Source organism: Jaculus jaculus, chromosome 6, assembly GCF_020740685.1.
Source record: "Jaculus jaculus isolate mJacJac1 chromosome 6, mJacJac1.mat.Y.cur, whole genome shotgun sequence".
In the NCBI taxonomy this organism is placed as follows: Eukaryota; Metazoa; Chordata; class Mammalia; order Rodentia; family Dipodidae; genus Jaculus; species Jaculus jaculus.
In genome coordinates, this window is record NC_059107.1 from 39,411,192 (window position 1) to 39,433,294 (window position 22,103).

Sequence of the window (22,103 nt, forward strand, 5' to 3'; positions counted from 1 at the left end):
CTTTAACTCAGTGGTTAAAGGTGCATGCTTACAAAGTCTGCCAGTCTGTGTTCAATTCCCCAGTAAGCCAGATGCACAAAGTGCCGCATGTATCTCAAGTTCGTTTGCAGGCAATGGGTCCTGGAGAGCCCATTTTCTGTCTCTGGCTCTCTCTCACACACAAAGAAGAGATGGTGTGAGCTTCCACATGCTCTCTGCTCTTCATGCCCCAGCTGGAGGGCAAGATACACAAAGCATGCCACTCATGGCTGAGTTCAACTTCTGTCAGCTGAATAAAAAATAATATAATAGGGCTGGAGAGATGGTTTAGCAGTTAAAGAGGCTGCCCGTGAAGCTTAAGGACCCAGGTTCAAGTCTCCAGGACCCATGTAAGCAAGAGACACAAGGTGGCACATGCATTTGGAACTCATTTGCAGTGGCTTAGAGGCTGTGGAGCACCCATTCTCTCTCTCTAAAAAAAGAAATAATAAATATATATATATAAATGAATAATTAGGTCTGGAGGTAACCTAGTCAGTACATTGCTTACGCTGCAAGCATTAAGACCTGAGTTTGATCCTAGAACCCTTGTAAAAATGCCAAGCATGGTGGCACATGTTTGTAATTCCAGTGCTGGGAAGGTGGAAACAGGAGAATCCCTGGGACTTGCTAACCAGCCAGTGTAACCTAATTGGTGACTTTCAGGGCAATACGAGACTCTGTCTCAAAAGATAAAAGTGGGAGCTGGGCGTGGTGGTGCACGCCTTTAATCCCAGCACTCAGAAGGCAGAAGTAGGAGGATCGCCATGAGTTTGAGGCCACCCTGAGACTACATAGGAAATACCAGGTCAGCCTGAACTAGAGTGAGACCCTACCTCGAGGAAAAAAAAAAAAAGGTACAAGTGGTGGGTGGCGTTCTTGAGGAACAACACCTGAAGTTGTCATCTGGCTGCACACATATATCACCTACAAGTACACAAACATTAACATGCACACACACACACACACACACACATACACACACACACACACACATACGCAAAAAGTAAAACGTAATGACTACAAACGTAAGACACTGAGATTTTGAAATTTGTTATGCAGCACTGACTGACTGATATGTGAAGTAAAAAACTGAGCCTATAAATAGGCATTTTATAAAGTCTCTCTTTTAGAGTGACAAAGAAATAACTAGAATGAGTAAACGTTTGGATGCAGAACATACAGTTCACCGAGGGAAATATGAACGACTAGTAAGCAAACCCAAAGGCCCAGTGAAGGAATTTGAATCATTCACAAAACGCTACCAAACCAGAAAGATAAATATTCACATATGGCAACATTGTGTTGGCAAGGATATCAACAACAGAAACTCAACCCAACTGGTGGGTGTACAACTTGGTACAATGCTTTTTTTTCTTTTTATTTTGAGACAGTGCCTCATTGTGAAGCTCAGGTCAGCCAGCCTCACATTTACAGTCTCCCTTCCCTTGCCTCCTGAGTGCTGGAATTGCAGGAGGACACCCCGGTGCTGGGCTCCTACCCTCTCTTTTGATGGCACACTTCCTACGGGCCGAGGCCCTCTCACAGCACCACCCAATGGACTAAGCCTCCAATGTGTGCTATTTGGGGGGCATTTATATCCAAGCCATAGCAGTGCCCATTGAGCCTTGCGTGGCTCACGCCAGCAAGAATCTGAAACAACCTACATAACAACAGGGGAATGAAAAATTACTCCATGACACAACAATCCACACAGTAGGGAAAAAATAGATGAGAGATTCCCCACAAAGTAGAACCACAGGCAAAATTTTAAGAGACCTTTCCCACCGGATTCTACTTACTGATGCGGATTTTTCCCTCTCCCTCTCCTACTGCCTGTTTTTTGAAAAATTTTATTTTAATTTATTTGAAAGTGACAGAGAGAGAAAGGAGAGAGAGAGAGAGAATGGGCGCGCCAGGGCCTCCAGACACTGCAAACGAACTCCAGATGGGTGCGCCCCCTTGTGCATCTGGCTAACGTGGGTCCTGGGGAGTCAAGCCTCGAACCCAGGTCCTTAGGCTTCACAGGCAAGTGCTTAACAGCTAAGTCATCTCTCCAGCCCTATGCCTGGTTTTTGTTGTTGTTTTCTGGAGTGTACACAGAGGACAGGGATCAGTGAAAAGTATCTTCCTCTCACTCTCCATTTTATTAATTTATTTTTTGTATTTTTATTTGAGAGAGAACGGATGTGCTTTCAGCCACTGCAAAAGAACTCCACACATTTGCCACTTTGTGCATCTGGCTTTACATGGGTACTGGGGACTCAAACTCGGGTCCTTAGGCTTTGCAGGCAAGTACTTTAACCACTGAGCAATCTCTCCAGCCCTATTATTATTATTTTTTTGAAGCAAAGTCTCATTCTAGCCCAAACTAGCCTTGAACTTGAACTCATGGCAGTCCTACATCAGCCTCTGAAGTACTGAGATTAAAGGTGTGTGCCACTATGCCCAGCTTCCACCTTATTTTTAAAAGTATTTTTATTTATTTGAGAGAGAATAGGCATGCTAGGGCTTTCTACCACTCCAAACTCCAAATACGTGCACCATTTGTGCATCTAGCTTTACCTGGGTACTGGGGAACTGAACCTGGGCAGTCAGGCTTTGTTTTTCTTTTTTAAAGATATAGTTTTAAAGCCGGGTGTGGTGGCATACGCCTTTAATCCCAATACTTGGGAGGCAGAGGTAGGAGGATCACTGAGAGTCCAAGGCCACCCTGACTACAGAGTAAATTCAAGATCAGCCTGAGCTAGAGTGAGACCCTACCTCGAAAAACCAAAATAAATAAATAAATAAAAGATATAGTTTTAAACATTTTATTTATCTATTTTATTTATTTGAGACACACAGAGAGATATAGAGAGAATGGGTGTGCCAGGGCCTCCAGCCACAGCAAATGAACTCCTGGCACATGTGCCACCATATGCACCTGCTTATGTGGGGCCTGGAGAATTGAACCTGGGTCCTTAGGCTTTGTAGGCATACAACTTAACCACTAAGCCATCTCTCCAGCCCGGCAGTCAGGTGTTGTAAGCAAGCACCTTTAACTGCTGAGACATCTCTCCAGCCCCACCTTATTTTTTTTTTTTTAAAAATATGTATTTGCAAGAGAGAGAGAATAAATATGGGTGTGCCAGGGCCTTTTGCCACTGCAAATCTCAAACACATGTACCACTTTGCACATCCACCTTTACATGGGTACTGAAGAATTGAATCTGGGCCAGCAGACTTTAAAAACAAGCACCCTTAACTACTGAGCCATCTCCTCAGCCACCACCTCATTAAAAAAAAAAAAAAAAACCTTTATTTTTGTTTATTTATTTGAGAAAGAGAGAGAAAGAGGGAGAGAGAATGGGCATGCCAGGGCCTCCAGCCACTGCAAACAAACTCCAGAAGCCTGCGTCTCCTTGTGTATCTGCCTTACGTGGGTCCTGGAGAATCGGGGTCCTTTGGCTTTGCAGGCAAACCTAACCACTAAGCCATCTCTCCAGCCCCACCACCTCATTTTTTGAGACTAAAACCAGAGCTTACTGATTTAGCTAGACAAGCCCGCAAGCCCTGGGCATTCCAGAAGCATGCCATTAATGCCAGGCATTTATGTGAGTGCTGGCAACCCAAATGCAGAAGGTTCTCATGCTTATGCAGCTAGCACTTTACTGAACCATTTTCTCGACTTTTTTTTTTTTTGAGACAGAGCTATATAGTGTGTTCTACATAGCCCAAGCTACAGCCAAGTACCTTAACCTTCTGAGTGCTGGGATTATGGGAGTTACCCACCACGCCCATCTTACAGATGCTCATTGTGATGGTTTGATTCAGGTGTCCCTCATAAACTTAGGTGTTCTAAATGCTAGGTTCCCAGCTGATGTTGGGGGCAGGCTTATAGGTGTTATAGCCGTTTCTTCTTGCCAGTGTTTGGCATACTACCTTGTTCCTGTTGTCCACATGATGGTCAGGGGTTATTGTCTACCCTCTGCTCATGCCATCATTTTCCCCTGTGATCATGGAACTTCCCCTTGAGTCTGTAAGCCATAATAAACCTTTTTTTTTCCCCTCAAGCTGTTCTTGGTTGGGTGATTTCTGCCAGCAATGCGAACCTGACTGCAACACTTATTAAGAATAAAAGTTGCAAAAAAAAAAAAAAAGAAAAAGAAAAAGAAAAAGAAAGAAAATACATTGCTTTAGAAAGATATGCTCCGGGCTGGAGAGATGGCTTAGTGATTAAGCACTTGCCTGTGAAGCCTAAGGACCCTGGTTCGAGGCTCGATTCCCCAGGACCCACGTTAGCTAGATGCACAAGGCGGCGCACATGTCTGGAGTTCGTTTGCAGTGGCTGGAGGCCCATTCTCTCTCTCTGTCGCTCTCAAATAAATAAAAAAAACAAAAAAATATTTTAAGAAAAGAAAGATATACTCCAAGCCAGGCATGGTGGCACACATCTTTAATTCCAGCACTTGGGAGGCAGAGGTGGGTGGATCGCTGTGAGTTTGAGGCCAGCCTGAGAATACATAGGGATTTTAGGTCAGTCTGAGCTAGGGTGAAACCCTACCTTGAAAAACCAAAAATTAAAAAAAAATAATTAAAAAAGATATGCTCCAAACTTATTAGTTAATACAAAGAAAGGGAGGGATAGAGACAGAAGGTTGAGTGAGAGTCAAACCCTTGTAGTTTTGTCTGCTTTAAGGAAAAATAACAACAAAGCTTTCTTAGAAGCCTAAGATCATGCTACCAACTGTCCGTAGTGAGTGGTAGGGATTCTTGGTATTATTCTGATAATTTTCATATGAAAAAGAATTAGGTAAAAATTTACTAAAATTATTCTTATGAATGAAAATCTCATTTTCCATGTTAGAGTCCTTTATGAAAACATTTGATTAACTATTTTTTCATACACTGTTTCCTTCCTCTTGACTCAAGGAATCCTCCCAAGCAGCTGCATGCACCTAGCAAAAAGGCCTTTACCAGTGGCTCTAAGTGGCCTCGACATTCTCCCTTCCTGTCTGCAGTGGGCTTGTCCAGGCCGGGGGTGGGGGGTGGCGGGAGGATGGTGTTGTGGTGGGGGGTGGAGAGAGAATGGCCCTGAGCACACCACTTCCCTGCTCCACCACTACAGGGCTTCCTGATTAGGTGGCAATGGCAGAAACTCAAGGCCTAGCACAGCTGAGATTGACTTGACAAGCTGTCATTCCCACCTACATTCTATTGGCCACCTCATCACACGGTCAGTGCTGGCAGCCACTTGCAGGCGAGGGCACTGCTGTGGTATCGTGGGGCTTGCACTGCCGGCCCCCACCTCCAAATTCCAGGTATCTTCCCAGATGCTGTTGCCACCCTGGGCCATATTTCAGACAGGACTCCCATTTCCAGAGCTCATACCACAGAGGCACAGAACTCAGCAAAACAAAGAGGGTTAATTTTGGTTAAGCTTAAGAATTCTAAAGAAAAAGTCACTCTATGCAATGCAGCATTCTTGGTGCTAACTGGCACTAAAAGCATTCTCTGGTACCATTAGGGAGCGAGAGGTACTTGGCGGGTTTGGGAACAAAGCAACACTGTGCGTGTCACCCTGTATGTCACTGTGCCCCATAGCGTACTGCTACAAAGACCTGGCTGCGTCCCCCAAATGTGCTTTGAGAGGTTGCTTGTCCTTGGAAAGAGGGAAGGGATGCTCCATCAGGTCTTCAGTATCCCACATAGGTGAAGGGAAAGAAACTGTCACCCCCTGGGACCAAGCCCAGCAGCAGACACTACAGCCTTTTCATCTGGGAGGCAGCTTCCTGACATTCATGGTCTCTGAAGAATTATGGTAATCCTTTCTTCACCACAGGCCAGGAGCAGTCCAGACAAACTCAGCCACAGACGTGGTAGAACTATCTGAAATGTTCTAGGAGAGGTTTCCAGTCCTTAGGAGACTGGACAGCATGTCTCTAATGGACGTGGCCATGTCTGGATGTGATATGCTGCCTGGACCCTGGCAGCCATCTTGTTTCAGGGGGAGACTTGCCTAAGGCCAAGCCCAAAACCTCCACAGTGTGCATAGTAACTCATACTGGCTCAGCTTACATGCTCTAGACCTGTGTACAGGGTCCCAGGGAGCTGAGACTCAGCAGTGTTACCACCTCCAAAAAGGCGCTGGAGCGGGAAGGGTAGTGGTAATGGAAGTCCTCTGGGGCTGGGAAAGTACCTTACCTCCCCATCTCAATGGCTGTGTGGGGTGAGGCAATTTTCACTGGAGATGGGCATGGAGATAGGCCTACTGGGAAACAAGTCTGCTACATGGAGAGGAACAAGGTGGCATGTCAAGTATGAAATGGGGTTCTCTGAAGAACCTGGCCCTTAGACTGGGTGCTGACACCAGGGCCGAGAAGCAGCAGGAACGAGCTTGCAGACTGGCTGCACATAGGGACTGGGTAAGGATAGTACTGTCCTGTCAGGAGTCCCTTCACGAGCCTTGTACATCACTACTCATGGGGATGCATCATGTCCAGCTGCCCTTGACCCAGGTCAGTCAGACGAGCCCCAGCCCTTAGGCAGAAGGGATGGGGCCAGGGGAGGCAAGGGCTTCCAGCAGACAGCCACCATAGCCCCTGTTGTCACCCACTGGGGACCTACAGAGCCTAATGTAGGCACTATGTGCAGGCCTGTGAGTACCTCACAAAGATGGGTGGGTGACCAGGGAAGAGGGTAGCAGAGAGCCAGTCCTTTGGTGAGAGGGAAGCCAACATGCCAGAGGCCCTGGGAAAGCAGCCACTGGGGCACAGGGAAAAGGGGAAAGTCAGACATTTCAGAGTGAGGGGAGCTGGCACTAGGGTCAGGTGCCCAAGAGGACAAGTGACACCTGTGACAGCCGGGAGGCCTGTGTTGTCCTCCTGCAGGGAAGGTGCTATTCCTGCTCCTTGTCTGTTTGAAGTGGAAAGGAGGCTCAGTGGCCAGAACAAAGAAAAGTGCACCATGGCAGGCAGGGTCACTGGTAATCAGGAACTCCCAGGTAGAGGTGGCTCCAGCAAGCACCGAACCTTAGAAAACCACACAGCTTTATTAAATGAACCTCAAGAAGGCTCCATCACAGATGCCAGCATAAGCTGGAGTCGCAGGCAAGGCACCAGTTGTCTGTTCCATCTTGTGGCCTGGCCCCAAGAGGTGGGGATGGGGGTCACAGTAGTCTTCACAGGCCAAAGTAGTCTATTGGTGATGTGCAGTATCTGCACACAGCCAGTCTGGGGTGAGTCTCTGGATCTCTCGGGGCCAGGTCTCCAAGTGTCAGGCTTGACTAGGAGCTGGGCAGGAAAAGTTTCTGGAAGTGTCTTTCAGGGACACCCCATCCTGGTGCCAGGCTAGCTCTGCAAGCTGGCGGTTGGAGAGGTAGCCCGGCAGGGCAGTGGCTCAGATCTGCTGAGGTACTGGAGTGTTTTACAGACCAGTGGGTCTGTGCTGGGCAAACACACAGAGACTTCTCAAAACGAACCAACTGGGCAGAAGATCCCTGCCACCCGCTGGCAGACAGTGCCCAACGAGGCTACCAGCTGTCCCCAAGCAGGACGGGAGCTGAAATGGGTGTGTAAGTCTCACTCAGAATAGCCAGTGGGGAAACCTCCTCAGCTGAGTTCTAGCAGCTGACAAACAAAGCAGCAGAGGCCTGAAGTCTTCACAGGCCCCACGGTGGGGGTACTCTGCCCTGGTCCACAGATGGGTGTTGGGGCTCTGGGCATACATGGTGTTCCTGTGTCCAGGCTCAACTGTCCTCTACTTTCCTAACAACAGCTGAACTAGAATACTAAGTTCACAAGGGGAAAAAAAAAAACATAAAATAACTGGGGATGTGGCTCAGTGGTAGAATGCTTGCCTAGCATCCCACACAAACCCCAGAGTGGTTAGAAAACGCTTCCCTGAGATTGCATCAGCTGCAGACACCCAAACACAACTTCCAGCTGCTTAAAGTCATGAGAAGGGAGTGAGTTGTAGCAGTGCTAGAAAAACAGAAACATAGCTACGATGTCTTGAGATCCCAGACACCACACGTGAAGGAGGGAACCAGAACATCTTATCATGGCAAGACTTAGAATAGCTTAAGAGGCAAACTTAAAACCTCTGTATATGGGAGCTAGCTGTAAGCATGGCCTGGGTGTCAGCTCTGGCACTGCCGGGGCAGTGAGGATGGGGCAGGGCCTGGCTCAGTCTCCTCCTGGCGTGAATATGAAGTGTCCATGTCATTGAGGAGTAGTCGGTGTAAATGCCCAACAGCAAGAGTCTTGTGCACCAGCTAGTGGGAGGCATAGGCTGGGCTCCAGAGCCCCGAGGGGGGACTGACTTTGCGGCCAGGAGGCAGTACGTTGAAAGAGGTTGGTGATGAGGCAGCAAGATCTAGGGAAGAGACAGGAGTGAGCAACAGATTGGCATGGGAGCCAGGCACTCCCCCAACACTCTAAGTGTTTAAGAACCTGTGTCATGTCAAGGACTGTTCCTGACAATACCCAAATCACCGCCCCCAGGCCAGCAGAGAGGTGGACTGCTATAGACCACACACTGAAAACCGTGCAGTTTTATCCTGCAGCTTTATTTGTGAGCTACAGTCTGCTTATCTCATAGGGGCCATGAAAGTGCATCACGAAGTCCATGGAGTTTTAGGGATTTTTTTTGTTTGTTTGTTTTTGGTTTTTTGAGATAGGGTTTCACACTAGCCCAGGCTGACCTGGAACTTAGTATGGAGTCTCAGGATGGCCTCAAACTTACAGCGATCCTCCTACCTCTGCCTCCTGAGTGCTGGGATTAAAGGCGTGCGCCACCACGCCCGGCTCCCACGGAGACAGAAACACTGTGCTTAGGAAACAAGACCCCATACATCCACTCAGGCCTAGTGACCCCTTGACACTGGTAGCAACACCTGTTCACAGGCTAGCAAGATGGAGGGATGAGCATCTTGGGCAGAGTGCTCTGGTAACAAGGACATGGAGGCAGGCAGAGGGTGCTGGGATGGCTCAACACTGGATGCAGGTGTCAGAAAGGAGGAAATTCCACTGCCAGAACAGCTGTGGGACACACCAGAGCCACAAGGGCAGCCCCTGCCCAGCACAATGTGGAACCCTGAGAAGAAGCCTGGGAGGAGGCATGTGTGGGGTCTTGTTCCCCTTCCACAAACTCCATGGATCCCTGTGAAGTCTGCCCATAGAACCCATAGAACCAGCAAATGCTAACACAAACAACTGCACAGGTTGTTCACTGAAAAATTCCAGAAGAGAGGTTCCTCCTACAGTTGTAGAGGGCCACTAGAGTCTTAGATCACTAAAGAATAAAGGAGTGGATTTTGTCACTTCTCTACATCAGAGAACTCTCTCATCAGGAAGGCTTAGAATCTCCTGTTCTGAGCCAGTCTCTCCAAGCCCAGCTCTCTCTAGAGCCCTTTGGTGACAGCCCCAGCAGGTGAGAGTCAATCCCAGCAAGCACCTGCTCCGACAGAATTCCTCTGCTAGCTCCTCTCACCCGCAGTCTGCTTGGGGAAGCCCTTTCTTGACCCAGGACAACATCTGAGCACAGGTGCCTCCCCAGATTCCTCTGGGGCTCTGGCCCTAGCTGTTCCTTTTGCTCACTGACAGGCTGCTGAGGTTGGGGTTCAGGGCCTGGATCCCACCCATGCCCCAGATGGGTTCCCCTCTTGTGACAGCTCTATAGACAGTGTCTGTGACGGTGGTACTCACAGTGAGGGCTGTGCTGAGAGCTGGCGTGGGGTGTGAGGGCTGGGGGTGCAGCAAGCTCCCGGGGTGTGCAGACCGTGTGGTAGGCTGCAGGAATGCAGGGCTAGTTAGAACATGTGGGGTGGAACAGAACCGAGTGGATGCCAACAGGGAGCTCTGGGGCTGGCCTCACCTATGATGGTGGCTGCTGTCCCAGCCAACAGGGCAAAGAGTGTGAAGAACATGACTTGGTAGGAGTCCAGGAAGTGAGGCAGGAGGCTAGCCCCGACTACATAAGGAAAGAGACAGTTAACACAATGCTAGAGCCAGTCCTGCTTCCCATGCTGCCTGGTCCCACCGCCTGATGGTGATGTAGGCCTGAGCCTGCTAGACATGAAGAGGGCCAAGTTGCTGTCACCCTTCCTCTTCTCCTTGGCCCATTTAGGCCAGCCCTACTTTGCAGAGATCCAGAGTCCTTCTAAGAAATGCCCATGCGTCAGCAGAAAGTTGGTTCTGAAAGGGCCCTATGGACTTAAAAGCTGCCTGGCTCCTCCCATCTCAACATGGCCACGGTACTGGTCTCCATCCATCCACCACCACTCAGTGCCCTGCCTGTTACACACATTCTACTCCCAAAAAGGTAGCTAGACCTTATCATATCTTTTCCTTGTTTCATGCATGAAAAAGCTTCCACCTACCCCCCAGAGTCCCCCACATGGACTGCAGAGCCCTCTCCTGGCTACTAGTCTGGTGGCTCCTTTTGGACTGAGCTCTATCAATCTGTAGTTCTAGACGAGAGCCCCCTTAACTGCCTCTGGTCTCAACAGGTACAGGTTGTTGACTGCAGGACAAACCCTGCACTCAGCCAAGGACCTCCTGGGGGTGAGGCAGTCTTTGACTCAGGTGTTTGCCTTCCGGCAGGAAGTGAGTGGCCAATGACATTACTTATCATCAGTCAGCATTCATACTAAGGAAAATGAGAAGGGCACAAGTATTTGGGAGTGAGCTTCTAATTCCCAGTGTCAACCAGGAAGTTATGGTTGAAGGAGTTTTCAGGAGCTGCAGATACTGGTCAAAGGGTTATGTGCAGGGGCAGCACCCTAAGCAGAGGGAGAGGACGAAACAGGTCTAGCTGGGGTGGTGGTGGTGGTGGTGTCACAAGTGTTTTAGAAACAGGAGGACAGTCAGTGTGGTTGTAGCAGAAAGTATGGGGGCGATGATCATGAATGTACAAGAGAGGCTGATTAGGTCTGTGGGCCACTGTTGGGTGTGGGAATCTTGGCAGGATGCTGTGCCTTGCTAAGAATGGATGGGGGCAATGGGATGCACTGTGTGCATGCTGGTGGCAGCAAGAGACTATCATCTTGAGGGGCATTCCACATTTCTGACTCTTCCAATTCTCACGCTGAATGCTTCCAACACTTGAGCTCACTCTGGCCTGTCCTCGCTACCCAGGTCTGGCCCAGCTGATGTCCCATCCCAGACTCACAGAGACCAGGCCCACGTCGATCCATCACAAAGGCCACAGTGACTGGAATGGTGATGGCCTGGTTCGTGGCAGGGCTGGAGAAGGTCAGTGCAGTGGACAGAGGTCCCTGGCTACCGACTGTGGGATCCGAGACACTAACTGTGTAAGTGATGAAGCTAGGCAGCCCAGAAGACTTCTCTTTCATGAAGGCTAGCACAGCAGGGGACCCTGATTTCACCTGGGAGAGAAGTCATAGCTGAAGGAAGTGTGCTCTGCAGCTACCCAGCCCATCCTAGAACATGGCCCCTTCCAGCTGAACATGCCGACTTCCCTCCCATGGCCCAGGTTGGGGACCTTGCTGGGCACCTCTCAAGGACAGTGTGTGGCTTGCTGCCAGAAAGCATGGCCCACACTCAAGGCCTGTTAAGGAGAGGACAAATCAATACTACTGGACCTTAATCAAGCACAAAACACTAAGCCAACCTGAAGTCCCCATGGGAGCAGCTTTTTCCCCAGTAGCTATGCACTCATTCCCCACCCTTCTTCCAAGCAGGGGAGCAGGCAGCAGACTAGGTTCACACAAAGCTTGGCTTCCTGGGCTTCAGAGCCTCAGAGACTAGTCACCTGCCATCCAACATATGGGAAAGTGAGGCCTGGAGAGGGGACTAGTCCCCATAAGGAGTAAGGACTTTCTTCCGCTGCATGTGGGTGTGTATTCCCATAGGAAGTGCTCACTCAGCACTTTTTTCTATGTGTTCTAAGTGCTGTCCTCATAGACTTGACTTCCAATGAGGAAAGGCCAGCAGATATAATAGAGGACAACAGTGTCATGAACAGGTGAGAGTATTTTAATTTTTTTTGAGGCATCATCTCTAGTCCAGGTTGACCTGAAACACTGTATAACCTAGACTGGCCTTGAACTCAAGGTGATTCTCCCACCTCTGCTTCCTGATGTGGGATGGAAGGCACGTGCCACTATCCTCAGCTTGAGTATTTCAATTTTTAAAGTTTCTAATTGGATTTTTAATTTTGAAGAACCCTAGCTTGGGATGTCCGCTCTCTTCCAGGCCCTTCCCGATGCCCCTAGCCCAACCTCTAGCCCTAACCACAATTTCTGGCTTCTGCTTGACTTGCAACACACAGCCAGTACTCACCTCCAAGCTCTCCAGTATCTCCATGGCACCAAAGACCTTGACTTCGGAGCTGGTGTAGTGGTTGCTCAAAAGGATTTCGGCCTGGTTTGCATAGAGTCCTGGGCTGAAGGGCACTTCGGCCCCAACCTTCTCTGCAGAGGTCTCACTTCTGGGGATGGAGGCAGTGACCACCAGAGCCGTCTTCTTCATGCTCAGCTGCTTTAGCTGCTTGTCTGTCAGCCTGTGCATCGTGACCGTGCAGAGGTACTGGCCTGTGAAGACAAGGGTCGTCCTCGCTCCGACCTGTGCACAGATGTTATTTCCTTTCCTGGCTTTTCTAACTGGGAAACTCCTGTGCATACTCAACAGCGGTGAGGAGTTACTTCCTCCAGAAGGCCCCTTAAGGAATGCCCCTTAGAACCACTGGTCCAGTCTCACTCTGTCACCAATAGTCTCCTTACTGGCTCAGAATCCTCTCTTCACTGGATCTCTACCTGAACAGTGCTCCTGGGCTGGAAAGCATGTCAGGGGAGCTCTGCAGCTCAGGACCCAGCTTGGCTCAGAGTGAAGGCAGATACATAACCTGATACTGGGGTACAAATGAGCCAGAGATGACTTCAAGATGTCCCTGCCTCTGCAACAGCAAGGGGCCCTGTGAACTGTGGACGTGTAGGTCCTGCCCTGTCCTCAGTGTCTGACCCTGAATGGATGAGAAGAACCTCAGGCAGCTTGGCAATGTGGATAGAATGTGGTCGCCTACATTGGATGCTTCCATGACACACCAATTCAGGATCCCTAGATGAACTGACTTTCTAGCTGGCCCTCAATTAGGACTTCCTCTGTGCAGGTTGCTGGGTGAGGTCTAGGGTGCCCAAAGGATATGTCTGCAACCTCTCACCATCATAAAGTGGGGTCAGGCAGGCCATAATGCTGGTCATCAGCTCAACTACTCTGGTCTCCCAGGCTGTGGAGTAGCTGTACGTCAGCATGCTCTCATATAACCCATGACTCCTTAATAAGGTGCCTGCCATCTCTCAGTCCCTCCATGCAGGCAGAGGCAGAACAATGACACCATGGCCCTTTTTCTAAAGAGAGTCTTAGATGGAGACAGCCTCTACTTATAGCTGAACGGCAGGAAAATAGAAAAGGACTGTAGCCTAGAGTTGGTACTGAGCTCTGCTGGGTATATGTGATACCCTCCTGGCAGGCATGGAGTGGCAGAGGCTGCAGTCTGGGGAGCAACCACCAGGCTGGGCCCCAACAACCTCTGCATGTTTGAACATACACCCATTGAGAAAACACTGATGGCCCTGCTGTCTTGTAGACAGACACCCTGCAAGTCCATTGCCCCTTCAGATCCTTGCAAATTTACCCAGAACAGTGTCAAACCCAGGCTCCACGGTGAAAATGTCACGTGCTGGGAAATCAAAGACATCTTGCTTGAACTGGAGCTGACAGCTGATGAGGGACTCTGGATGCAAGGTCTTCATGACCTCCCTTTGGGCAGGAGAGCAATCACCTAAATACAGGGAGTGGGTGAGAAGGGTCTGGGGTCAGCAACAAAGGCCACCACACCCAGAGCCACCCAAAATGAGGGACAAATGGCACCTGTATTCCAAACTGCTCCCATGCAAGGAACCTGTGACTGCCCAAAGCTTGTAGCAGGCACCAAGTTTTTTATGAGAGCTAAGGGTCCTAGTCCAGAGGGTGGGTGTCTCTCTACGTGTTGGGCCACTTCTGATGAGAATTTCAGCATGGGCTCTGCAGCTTGCACTGAGGGGTGTGGTGACAAGCAGCCTGCTAATGCATGGTCCTATTGTCATCAGGGAAAATGGCAATTTGTTTCTGGATGTTAGGAGGGTAATGGTTCTCCAATAACATACTGAGCATCATTTTGGCGACAGCAGAGTGCTGTCCACTTGTACCATAGGAGGAAAAGAGTGTTACCATGATGCAATAAGCCTGCCCCATTAATCACAACGAGAATGGTGGTACTTAATTCATCAGTTAAGTGGTTTTAAATAAAAAACCCAGCCTGTATTGACTTATTTATTTCTGGTACTTGCTGTCTAGAGCTGTCATAGGCAGGGGGTGAGGTGGAATATTTTATGCTTGACTTGGAAGAGGTAATTATAAAAATCAAAACCAGCAACCAGTCTGCTAAGTCATTAGTTTCCGCCATTAGTGGCGGGAGATTGCAGCTTGCTCTGCTCTGGTGCCCTACGGCTGCAATCACACTTCTGATTCAGAAGCAAGCAACATCTCGAGCAAGGCTTTTAAGAAAATGCCTTTCCAGGTTTGGTTCGTAAAGGACTCAAATTTCTTAAAAGCTGCAAGGGGTGGATGAGCTGAGGCTAAAGGATCTCTCTGGAGTTGATATGAAGCAGGGATGGAGTGTGGCTCAGCAGTGTAGCAAATGTCTAAGGTGTGCAAGACCGTTGGTTCAATCCCCAGTACCACACACACACAAAATTCTAACAGATGAAATCCCATTCAGTGGACATGAGATGCTTCTTTCCTGTTCCTTGAGCAGAGCAAGGGATCCCCAATGACCCTCCCCCACATTCGATACCAATCAGGTTAGAGCTTCTGTCTCCCACGGTGACAGTCACTTTGGAGGTTGTGGCCTCCTGGACACTGGTCTGGGCAGAATGGATGCGACGGGCCACAATCCGCTGAGGGGTGCCAACCACTACCTAGGGAGAAAGGCCTGTGCTCAGCATTTCCATGAGTCCACAGCAGCTTATGGCCTAAGTAGTACCCATTGCTCAGATGGCAAAAACCCAACAGGCTGCAAGCCTGAATGCCAGTGAGTGTGTGGCAGGATGGCAGGCAGAGTCCAGGTAGTCACAGGGTGAATGTGCTTAGTGGTCTAGGCAGGACTTCAGACCATGGACTGGGCCTGCCATGGTCGTTCCTCTATTCATGGATCTTGGCAAGGACACAGGATGCACATTAGTTCACTGTTCTCTATTCAGAATGGATTGACTTAATGTCTAGCTGGTCTGCTCAGACATGCCCCATCCCAACCCCTGCAGACCTCCATCTGCTGAAAGTCCCTCTACTCTCCTATTGCAGGCCCTGTAAAAGACCCAGTGCCCTTCTGAGCTGCAAGGGCAACCACCCCCCTCTGAGTGTACTGTGTGTGCCTGCCTCCTGGGGCTCCTCTCCAGCAGCATGAGGACTCAGTGAGAGCATCCCCAAGGCCCTGGCTGAAGCAGAGCTCATTGTCGGCCTTGGTCACTCTCCAGTGACTCCTGTCCCTGTACCACTTCCTCCCAGGATCAGCTGCTATCCCTAAGGGATTCACCAGAGGCGCCCAGCACTGCCCTCCTCAGCCACGGCTCCTGTTCCCCACAGTCTCCTGGAGTTTCTTCTCTTCCTGACTGCCACGCTGTGTTTATCCTTTACTAGCCCTCTCCTGCTCTGCACAGGCCATGTGTTCTGCCACCACAGGTCCCCAATACTCCAATATGTGTTGGAGAGGCCACCTCAGCTCCGGCCTACAGCAAGGTGCTCCTGATTTGCGTGCCTCGCTGTGTCCCACCTCACCTGGAGGGACACTCACCTCTAAGGCACCAAGTGCTTTGTGGTAGTTTGGATGGCCTTCAACATAGTCAGAATTTTATAAAAGTTTATAATTTAGAACTATAGCCACCTGGCTGGAAGAGGTGTCACTGGGAGGACTCTCGGGTCCAGCCGTAAGGCAGATCTGAATTCCAACCTGAGATATACAAAGTGCCTGAGTTCTGCCTGGTGTCCCTGAAGTGTGCATGCTTGTGGTGCTGGTGGCTTTTTCTCTCTCTGCTTGGACCTGTGAAAGTGGGCCAACGTCTTCTGCATTATGGAACTTCCCCTGGATCTGTAAGCTCCAATAAATATCCTTTCCTCCATAACTGCCTGGTTTAAAAGTTTGTCCCAGCAATGTGAAGCTGTCCACTACATGCCTATGCACTCTCTGTCTTCCCCAACATTCATGCCCCACCTTTTGCGCTCCCCTCTCAGAGCAAAGAACCGTCATCTACCAGCTGCCCAAGCCAAACTCAGGGGAGTCACTCCAAGTCCTTCGTCCCATCCACTTGCAGTCCACTAGCTGGTTATCCTGCAATGACTTCCTCACCCAGACTCTGCCACTATACACCCTCGAATCTCTACCATTCTGACTGAAAATTTAAACTCTGGAGTCTGGCATGAACATCCCCTCCCACCCTGTAACAGCAAGAGCAGTAGCTAACATGGATGGAGAAGCTAAGAACCACTCTAACCTGCTAACTCACCGTACTATGCCCATTTTGCAGGCAAGAAAACTTAGGTAGAGAGGTTAGAGAACTTGCCCAAGATCATACAGTCTTAGTGGCCGATCTTGGATTTGAACCTAGATAACAGGAGGTGGGTGCTCATCTGCCCCAGAACCCCTTGGGTGGCAGGGATCTGCCTTTCAAGGAACTAGCACTGCAGGCATACACCACCTGGCTTGAAAGATCACGCTCTTAAACCACTTCCTACAACTGCCCATTCTCAGGGCATCTTGTGGTCTGACCACTAAGCCACACCTTGAGTCTCCATACCCTACAATTCAGTCCTCCCCTAGGCCCTGCCCTCAAAGCCCACACCCCTTGGTGAATACTGAGCCCTCTCCAGACCATTCTCAAGAGGCCTCTCTTGGGAAAGCAGAGCTTTATCAATCAGAATGCCTCTATCTGCAGCTGCTTGCTCAAACCACATAGTCACAGCACCAAATATGCAAGCTATTAAGTTAAACTGCCGGATTTGATGAAGCACACACTGGCTCTAAAACTGAGTCAACTTTGGAGATTGGTCAGACTAGGCTCACTGACTTGTTCTCGGCTGGAGACAAATACAAAAGAGAAAGGGCTCTGCTTGCTTTCAGAAAGACTCAAAGGTGACTTGCTGGGAAAACTTGACTTTGATGCCACCATCACTGGACTGCCCAGCCAATAGCCTGGACTCCCACAGGGAAACGCCTACCCTGGCAGCCACAGCCTGGCCCTGGCTGCCAGTCTGAGCCTGTGGGAGCTGGACCCTCAGGAAGAATGGATCTGGGCCCATTTCAGAGAGCGGCAGACCCAGATCCTGAAAGCTGCAGAAGCTCTGACAGGTGACTTGGAGGATTGTTTTGTTTCTTTCAAATATTTATGTAAGTATGTGTGTGTGTGTGGGGAGGGGCACATGCCAGGGCTTCCTGCCACTACAAACAAATGCCGGATGCATGTTCCACCTTTTGTGTCTGACTTTATATGAGTTCTGGGGAATTGAATCTGGGCAGGTAGGATTTGCAAGCAAGTGCCTTTAACTACTGAGCCACCTGCCTGTTCCAGGGCTTGTTTCTTAAATTAGGGAACTCATAGGTACAGTGAGTTCTGAATTCACCAGTTCTATATCCTTAGATCTAATCAACACCAGGCTGAAACATAGCATCTGTAACAAATAGGTGCAGGCCTACTTCTTCCACAGTACTGCTTCCACAGTACTACTTCCACAGCATGTCTGTTAGGTCTAGATATGATCTGACTAGGCACACCTGTAATCGTAACACTCTTCAGACTCAGTGCTAGGCCAGCCTGGAATACAAAGAAAGTCCCTTTCTCTCTCTCTCTCTCTCTCTCTCTCTCTCTCTCTCTCACACACACACACACACACACACCAAACAAACAAAACTCCCCTCAAACAAAACTAGGAGGCACCTAGGTACCTACATGCCATTATAGGACTTGAGTACCTGCAGATTCTGGTACCCAAAGGAGTTCTGGAAGCAGTCCCCTGAAATTAGTTTGACTGACTATATATCTATACTTTGTTTATGTGTTTGTTCTTTGCTTTTTTTGAGTGTGTAACAAAATCTCACTATATGTTACCTAGAATGGCCTCAAACTCACTATGGAGCCCGGTTGGCCTTAAACTTGAGAAGATCCTCCTGCTTGATTATGGGCATGGCTGCAGACTGTTTTCTTTAAAGAGAAGGTGTTCATAATCACATGCTGAGGCTCTCACTGCCTATGACAAGTGGGTCACACCTGCCTCAGGTTCTCTTCAAGTCTTACCTCCTTGAAGGTCTTCAGATGCCCAGCAACCTCGTAGTAAACTGTCACAGATCCTGCTTCTCGGGCCACAGCCACACCTGTCTTGGAGTCAATGTGGAGGATGCTGTTGGCTGAGGAGCTCCAGGTTCCTGAGACACCTGAGAGAAGAAGCCCAGATGGGTCATTCAATTTTTCCACATCTGGACACTTTTGCTGCTGTCTGAGAGATCTTTATCACCTTAGGAAGGAGCCCACAGGCTACTTCCACAGCTGGGCTCTGCCTATGCCCCTCACCTTCCTTGCTGTTCTGCCCACACCTCACTGTCTGGAATCTTATATTTTCATAGGAAGCTTTACCTGACCACTGCCCTGGGTTGGGCTGGGCATCATCCCTCTAGGTCCCCGCCCACCTCCTATTTATTATTAATCTCCTTTTAGCAAATAGAAATAGATCTCAGTGGTGATGTGTTGACAATAAAAAAATACATGTCAGCCCATACAGGTGAATATTCATAAAATTATTACCTGGATTAAGCAGATGCATTTTACTCTAAAAATGCCTCATTAATATTTTTATGATATATGTATTAATATATTTAAATCCTTTTAAAATACTTTATTTATTCAAGAGAAAGAAATAGAGAGAGAATGGGCATGACAGGACCACTAGCCACTATAAACAGAGATGACCGTGCATCTGGCTGAATATGTTTTTGGGAATTGAACCTGGGTCCTTAAACTTTGTAGGCAAGCGCCTTAACCACTGAGTAATCTCTCTAGCTCTTAAATCCTTCTTTAAAAATATATTAGATCTTTCCAGGTGCGATGGCTCACACCTTTAATCCTAGCACTCAGGAGGCAGAGGAAGGTGGATCGCCATGAGTCCAAGGCCACCCTGACACTATATAGTGAATTGCAGGTCAGCCTGGGCTAGCTAGAGTGAGACCCTAGGCCACAAAACAAAACAAACAAAAACAAAACAGATCTCAGGCTCAGTGTCAGACAGCTCTTCTGAGTCAAAGTCAATCATTTTGCAAGATAAGGGTAAAAAACTCAGCTACTACATTCCATCTGTGGCAGATTATAGTTCCCTTTTTCATTTTTCTTTTCCTTGTTATTACTTTGGAGACAGGGTCTCACTGTGGCCAAGGCTGGTGCTGGAACTCACTGTGTTGCTTAGGCTGGCCTCAAATACATGGCAATCCTCCACCCAGCCTGCCCCTACTCCAGTGACACACACACACGTATATGACTGGGCTATGTATTTTTGTAATTTTTTTTCTGAGGCAAGCCCAACAGATTGGCCCTTTTTTATGTGTGACAGCAAGAGCAAGAGAGAGAGAGAGAAAGACAAAGAGAGAATGGTGTGCCAGGGCCTCCAACCACTGCAATCAAACTCCCGATGCACGTGCCACCTTGTGTGCATGTGTGAGCTTGCACACTTGCGTCACTGTTCATCTGGCTTATGTGGGACTTGGAGAGTCAAACATGCACCCTTAGGCTTTGCAGGCAAGCACCTTAGCTGTTAATCTCTCCAGCCCTGTATTTTTTTCTTTATGTTGTGTTTAATGGCTTTTCTAAAAATGAATTAATGGAGTTTTTAAAAAGAGGAGGCAATTTGAAAAGAATTAGGAAATTATCTGAGTATGTGTTACAGAGAAGTGAGATGGCTGAAATGTGAACATGTGAATGGCCAGGTGTCCTCAAATGATGCTTTTTAAGCATGGCAGCCCCTGGCCACATATTGCACATTTCCCTAGCTACATCAGCCATGCAGCAATCAGTCACTTGCCAAAGGCAACAGTGACACAGAATACATGTACAGCATTCCTGCAGCAGCAGGACATTCTATTAGACAGTGCTATTCCAGGGCAGTGGCTAGCAAATTCCTGCAGCAAACCACCAGACAGTGAACACTATGGCCTGTGTGGCCCACATTATCCCCAGTGATACTTCCCCACAAATGAGACACTACTGAGCCTCAATACATTTTCATTTGCAAAAGCCAGATGGCAGGTTAGATAAGGCCTAGAGGCAGTTTTCTAATCTGGAGCTTCTTCCAGGTGGGACCTGCAGAACCCCTATGATGCTGCACTGACCACCTCCTTGGCAGCCCCCATCCTGGTGTGTACCAGTGGCTCTGCTGGTGGCCCTTGGCACACTCCTTTCACCTCCTAGGATCTATAGCGACCTCGAGGTGGGACCTGTAGAGCTCCTGTGATGCAGCACTGACCACTTCCCCAGCAGGCCCCATCCCTCTCACCTCCTCGGCTGATGAGAACAGTGGCCAGGCAGAGGATGTCACCCACCGTCACTGCTCCTGGCAGCTCTGGGGAGATGGCTGGCAGGACAGGCAGTGGCACGTAGTCAGAGAGGCTCAAGTGCTCCACATCCCACACACGGAGCAGAGTCAGGCCCACGCTGATTGTGCGGATGATGCAGGTGTTGTTGGTGGCACCCTTGCCAATCTGCACAAAGTCATCTCTAGGCACAGGGGAAAGGGGAGAAGTGGCCTGAGACTTGGAAGAGGCCCAAGGGAGAGAAGCAAAGAAGAATGAAGCCTGAGTCATCTGCTGACTGATGCTTTTGGCCACCTTCAGTTTCACTGCAGGAGGCTGTGTTGGTGGTGAGGCTTGGCCTGGGTGGGGAGTGAGGATCAAGGTCTTTAGCTCCATCTGAGGCCTTCACACACCTTCCAGTGCTGATATCTGAATCCTAAGCTGGATTCTATGAGCAGGTACCCCTGCAATAGGGCAAGAGTGACTTCTGCGGTGTGGCTGAGGGTAGGCCCTTTTTCCTCCAGGGCTGACAGACGGCCGGTACAGTATAGGAAGCCAGCTGAGCTTCAGTCTAGCCACGGTTGGCCAGAATTCCTCAGGACCACGTCCTCATTGAGGACCCTGAGACTGGGTGTGTTCCTCATGTGGCAGGCACAGAAAGTCTTGCAGAGGATCCACAGAAGATAGATCTAGCCTTACTGCAAGCTTGGATTGCTGCCACACAATGTCCCCCATACTTATCTTGCAGGGTTCTCAGCCACAGGAAAGCCCAGGACAGAATGGCCATTAACAGCCAGACAGCTCTCTGCCCCTCAGAAAGCATTCCTGGCACCCTACCCCTCTTGAGTCCCATGCAAAGCTGTTTTCCTCAGAGGCCAGAGTAGACTGCATTTCCCCCTTAGGAACCACAGGCCCCTGGACCACGAATATGCATCCTGAGTCACTGTAGGGGACACTGATGCCACTGAGCTGGGCCACACTCTGACAGCCACTGCTCAAGCGGACTCAACCTCTGCAGGCTACACTGAAGCCCAGCTGGCTTCCTACTTTAGACACTACTCCCTCCCTTGTCACATCAGGACCAACGTTACAATGGGATTTCATTTTGTGCACCTGGCTTTATGTGGGAATCAAACCTGGCCAGCAGGCTTTGCAAGGCCTTTAACTGCTAAGCCATCTAACCAGCTGCAGTGGGATTTCCAACGAGCCAATCTAAAAGAACTCCACTTGGAATTGGGTGAGATCTGGCATTCAAACCTCACTTCCTTGGCTGCATACCCCAAGCAGATGACTTGATCTTTCTGGGCCTCTATAAAAGGGCAACAGTGAGGAGGTAGCAAGATATCATAAGAGAGGGCCTGTACCTACAGAATCTTGGTGAGTGTTGGGCTCCCTCTCACCACAGCCCAAACATTCCAAGGTGTGTGCCTGATTCTAATCAATTGCGACAGATTTAGTAACAAATACTTCACATCTGTAGACGACAGTGCCAATATTCA

The 22,103-nt window shown here is 49.2% G+C and overlaps 1 protein-coding gene across 1 annotated transcript in view; it reads right to left on the reverse strand.

Annotated features, from left to right (window-relative positions):
- Positions 1 to 7,032: 7,032 nt before the first annotated feature.
- Nup210 (nucleoporin 210) overlaps positions 7,033 to 22,103 on the reverse strand; it is a 106,341-nt gene continuing 91,270 nt past the window's right edge. The window contains exons 32-40 of the mRNA XM_045152547.1: positions 20,589 to 20,809; positions 18,347 to 18,483; positions 14,857 to 14,980; positions 13,657 to 13,803; positions 12,306 to 12,556; positions 11,173 to 11,389; positions 9,877 to 9,972; positions 9,708 to 9,791; positions 7,033 to 8,376 (exon numbers count right to left, since the gene is read on the reverse strand). Coding sequence (XP_045008482.1) covers positions 8,276 to 8,376; positions 9,708 to 9,791; positions 9,877 to 9,972; positions 11,173 to 11,389; positions 12,306 to 12,556; positions 13,657 to 13,803; positions 14,857 to 14,980; positions 18,347 to 18,483; positions 20,589 to 20,809 — 1,378 coding nt within the window. The 3' untranslated portion in view covers positions 7,033 to 8,275. The remainder of the gene's footprint in view (positions 8,377 to 9,707; positions 9,792 to 9,876; positions 9,973 to 11,172; positions 11,390 to 12,305; positions 12,557 to 13,656; positions 13,804 to 14,856; positions 14,981 to 18,346; positions 18,484 to 20,588; positions 20,810 to 22,103) is intronic.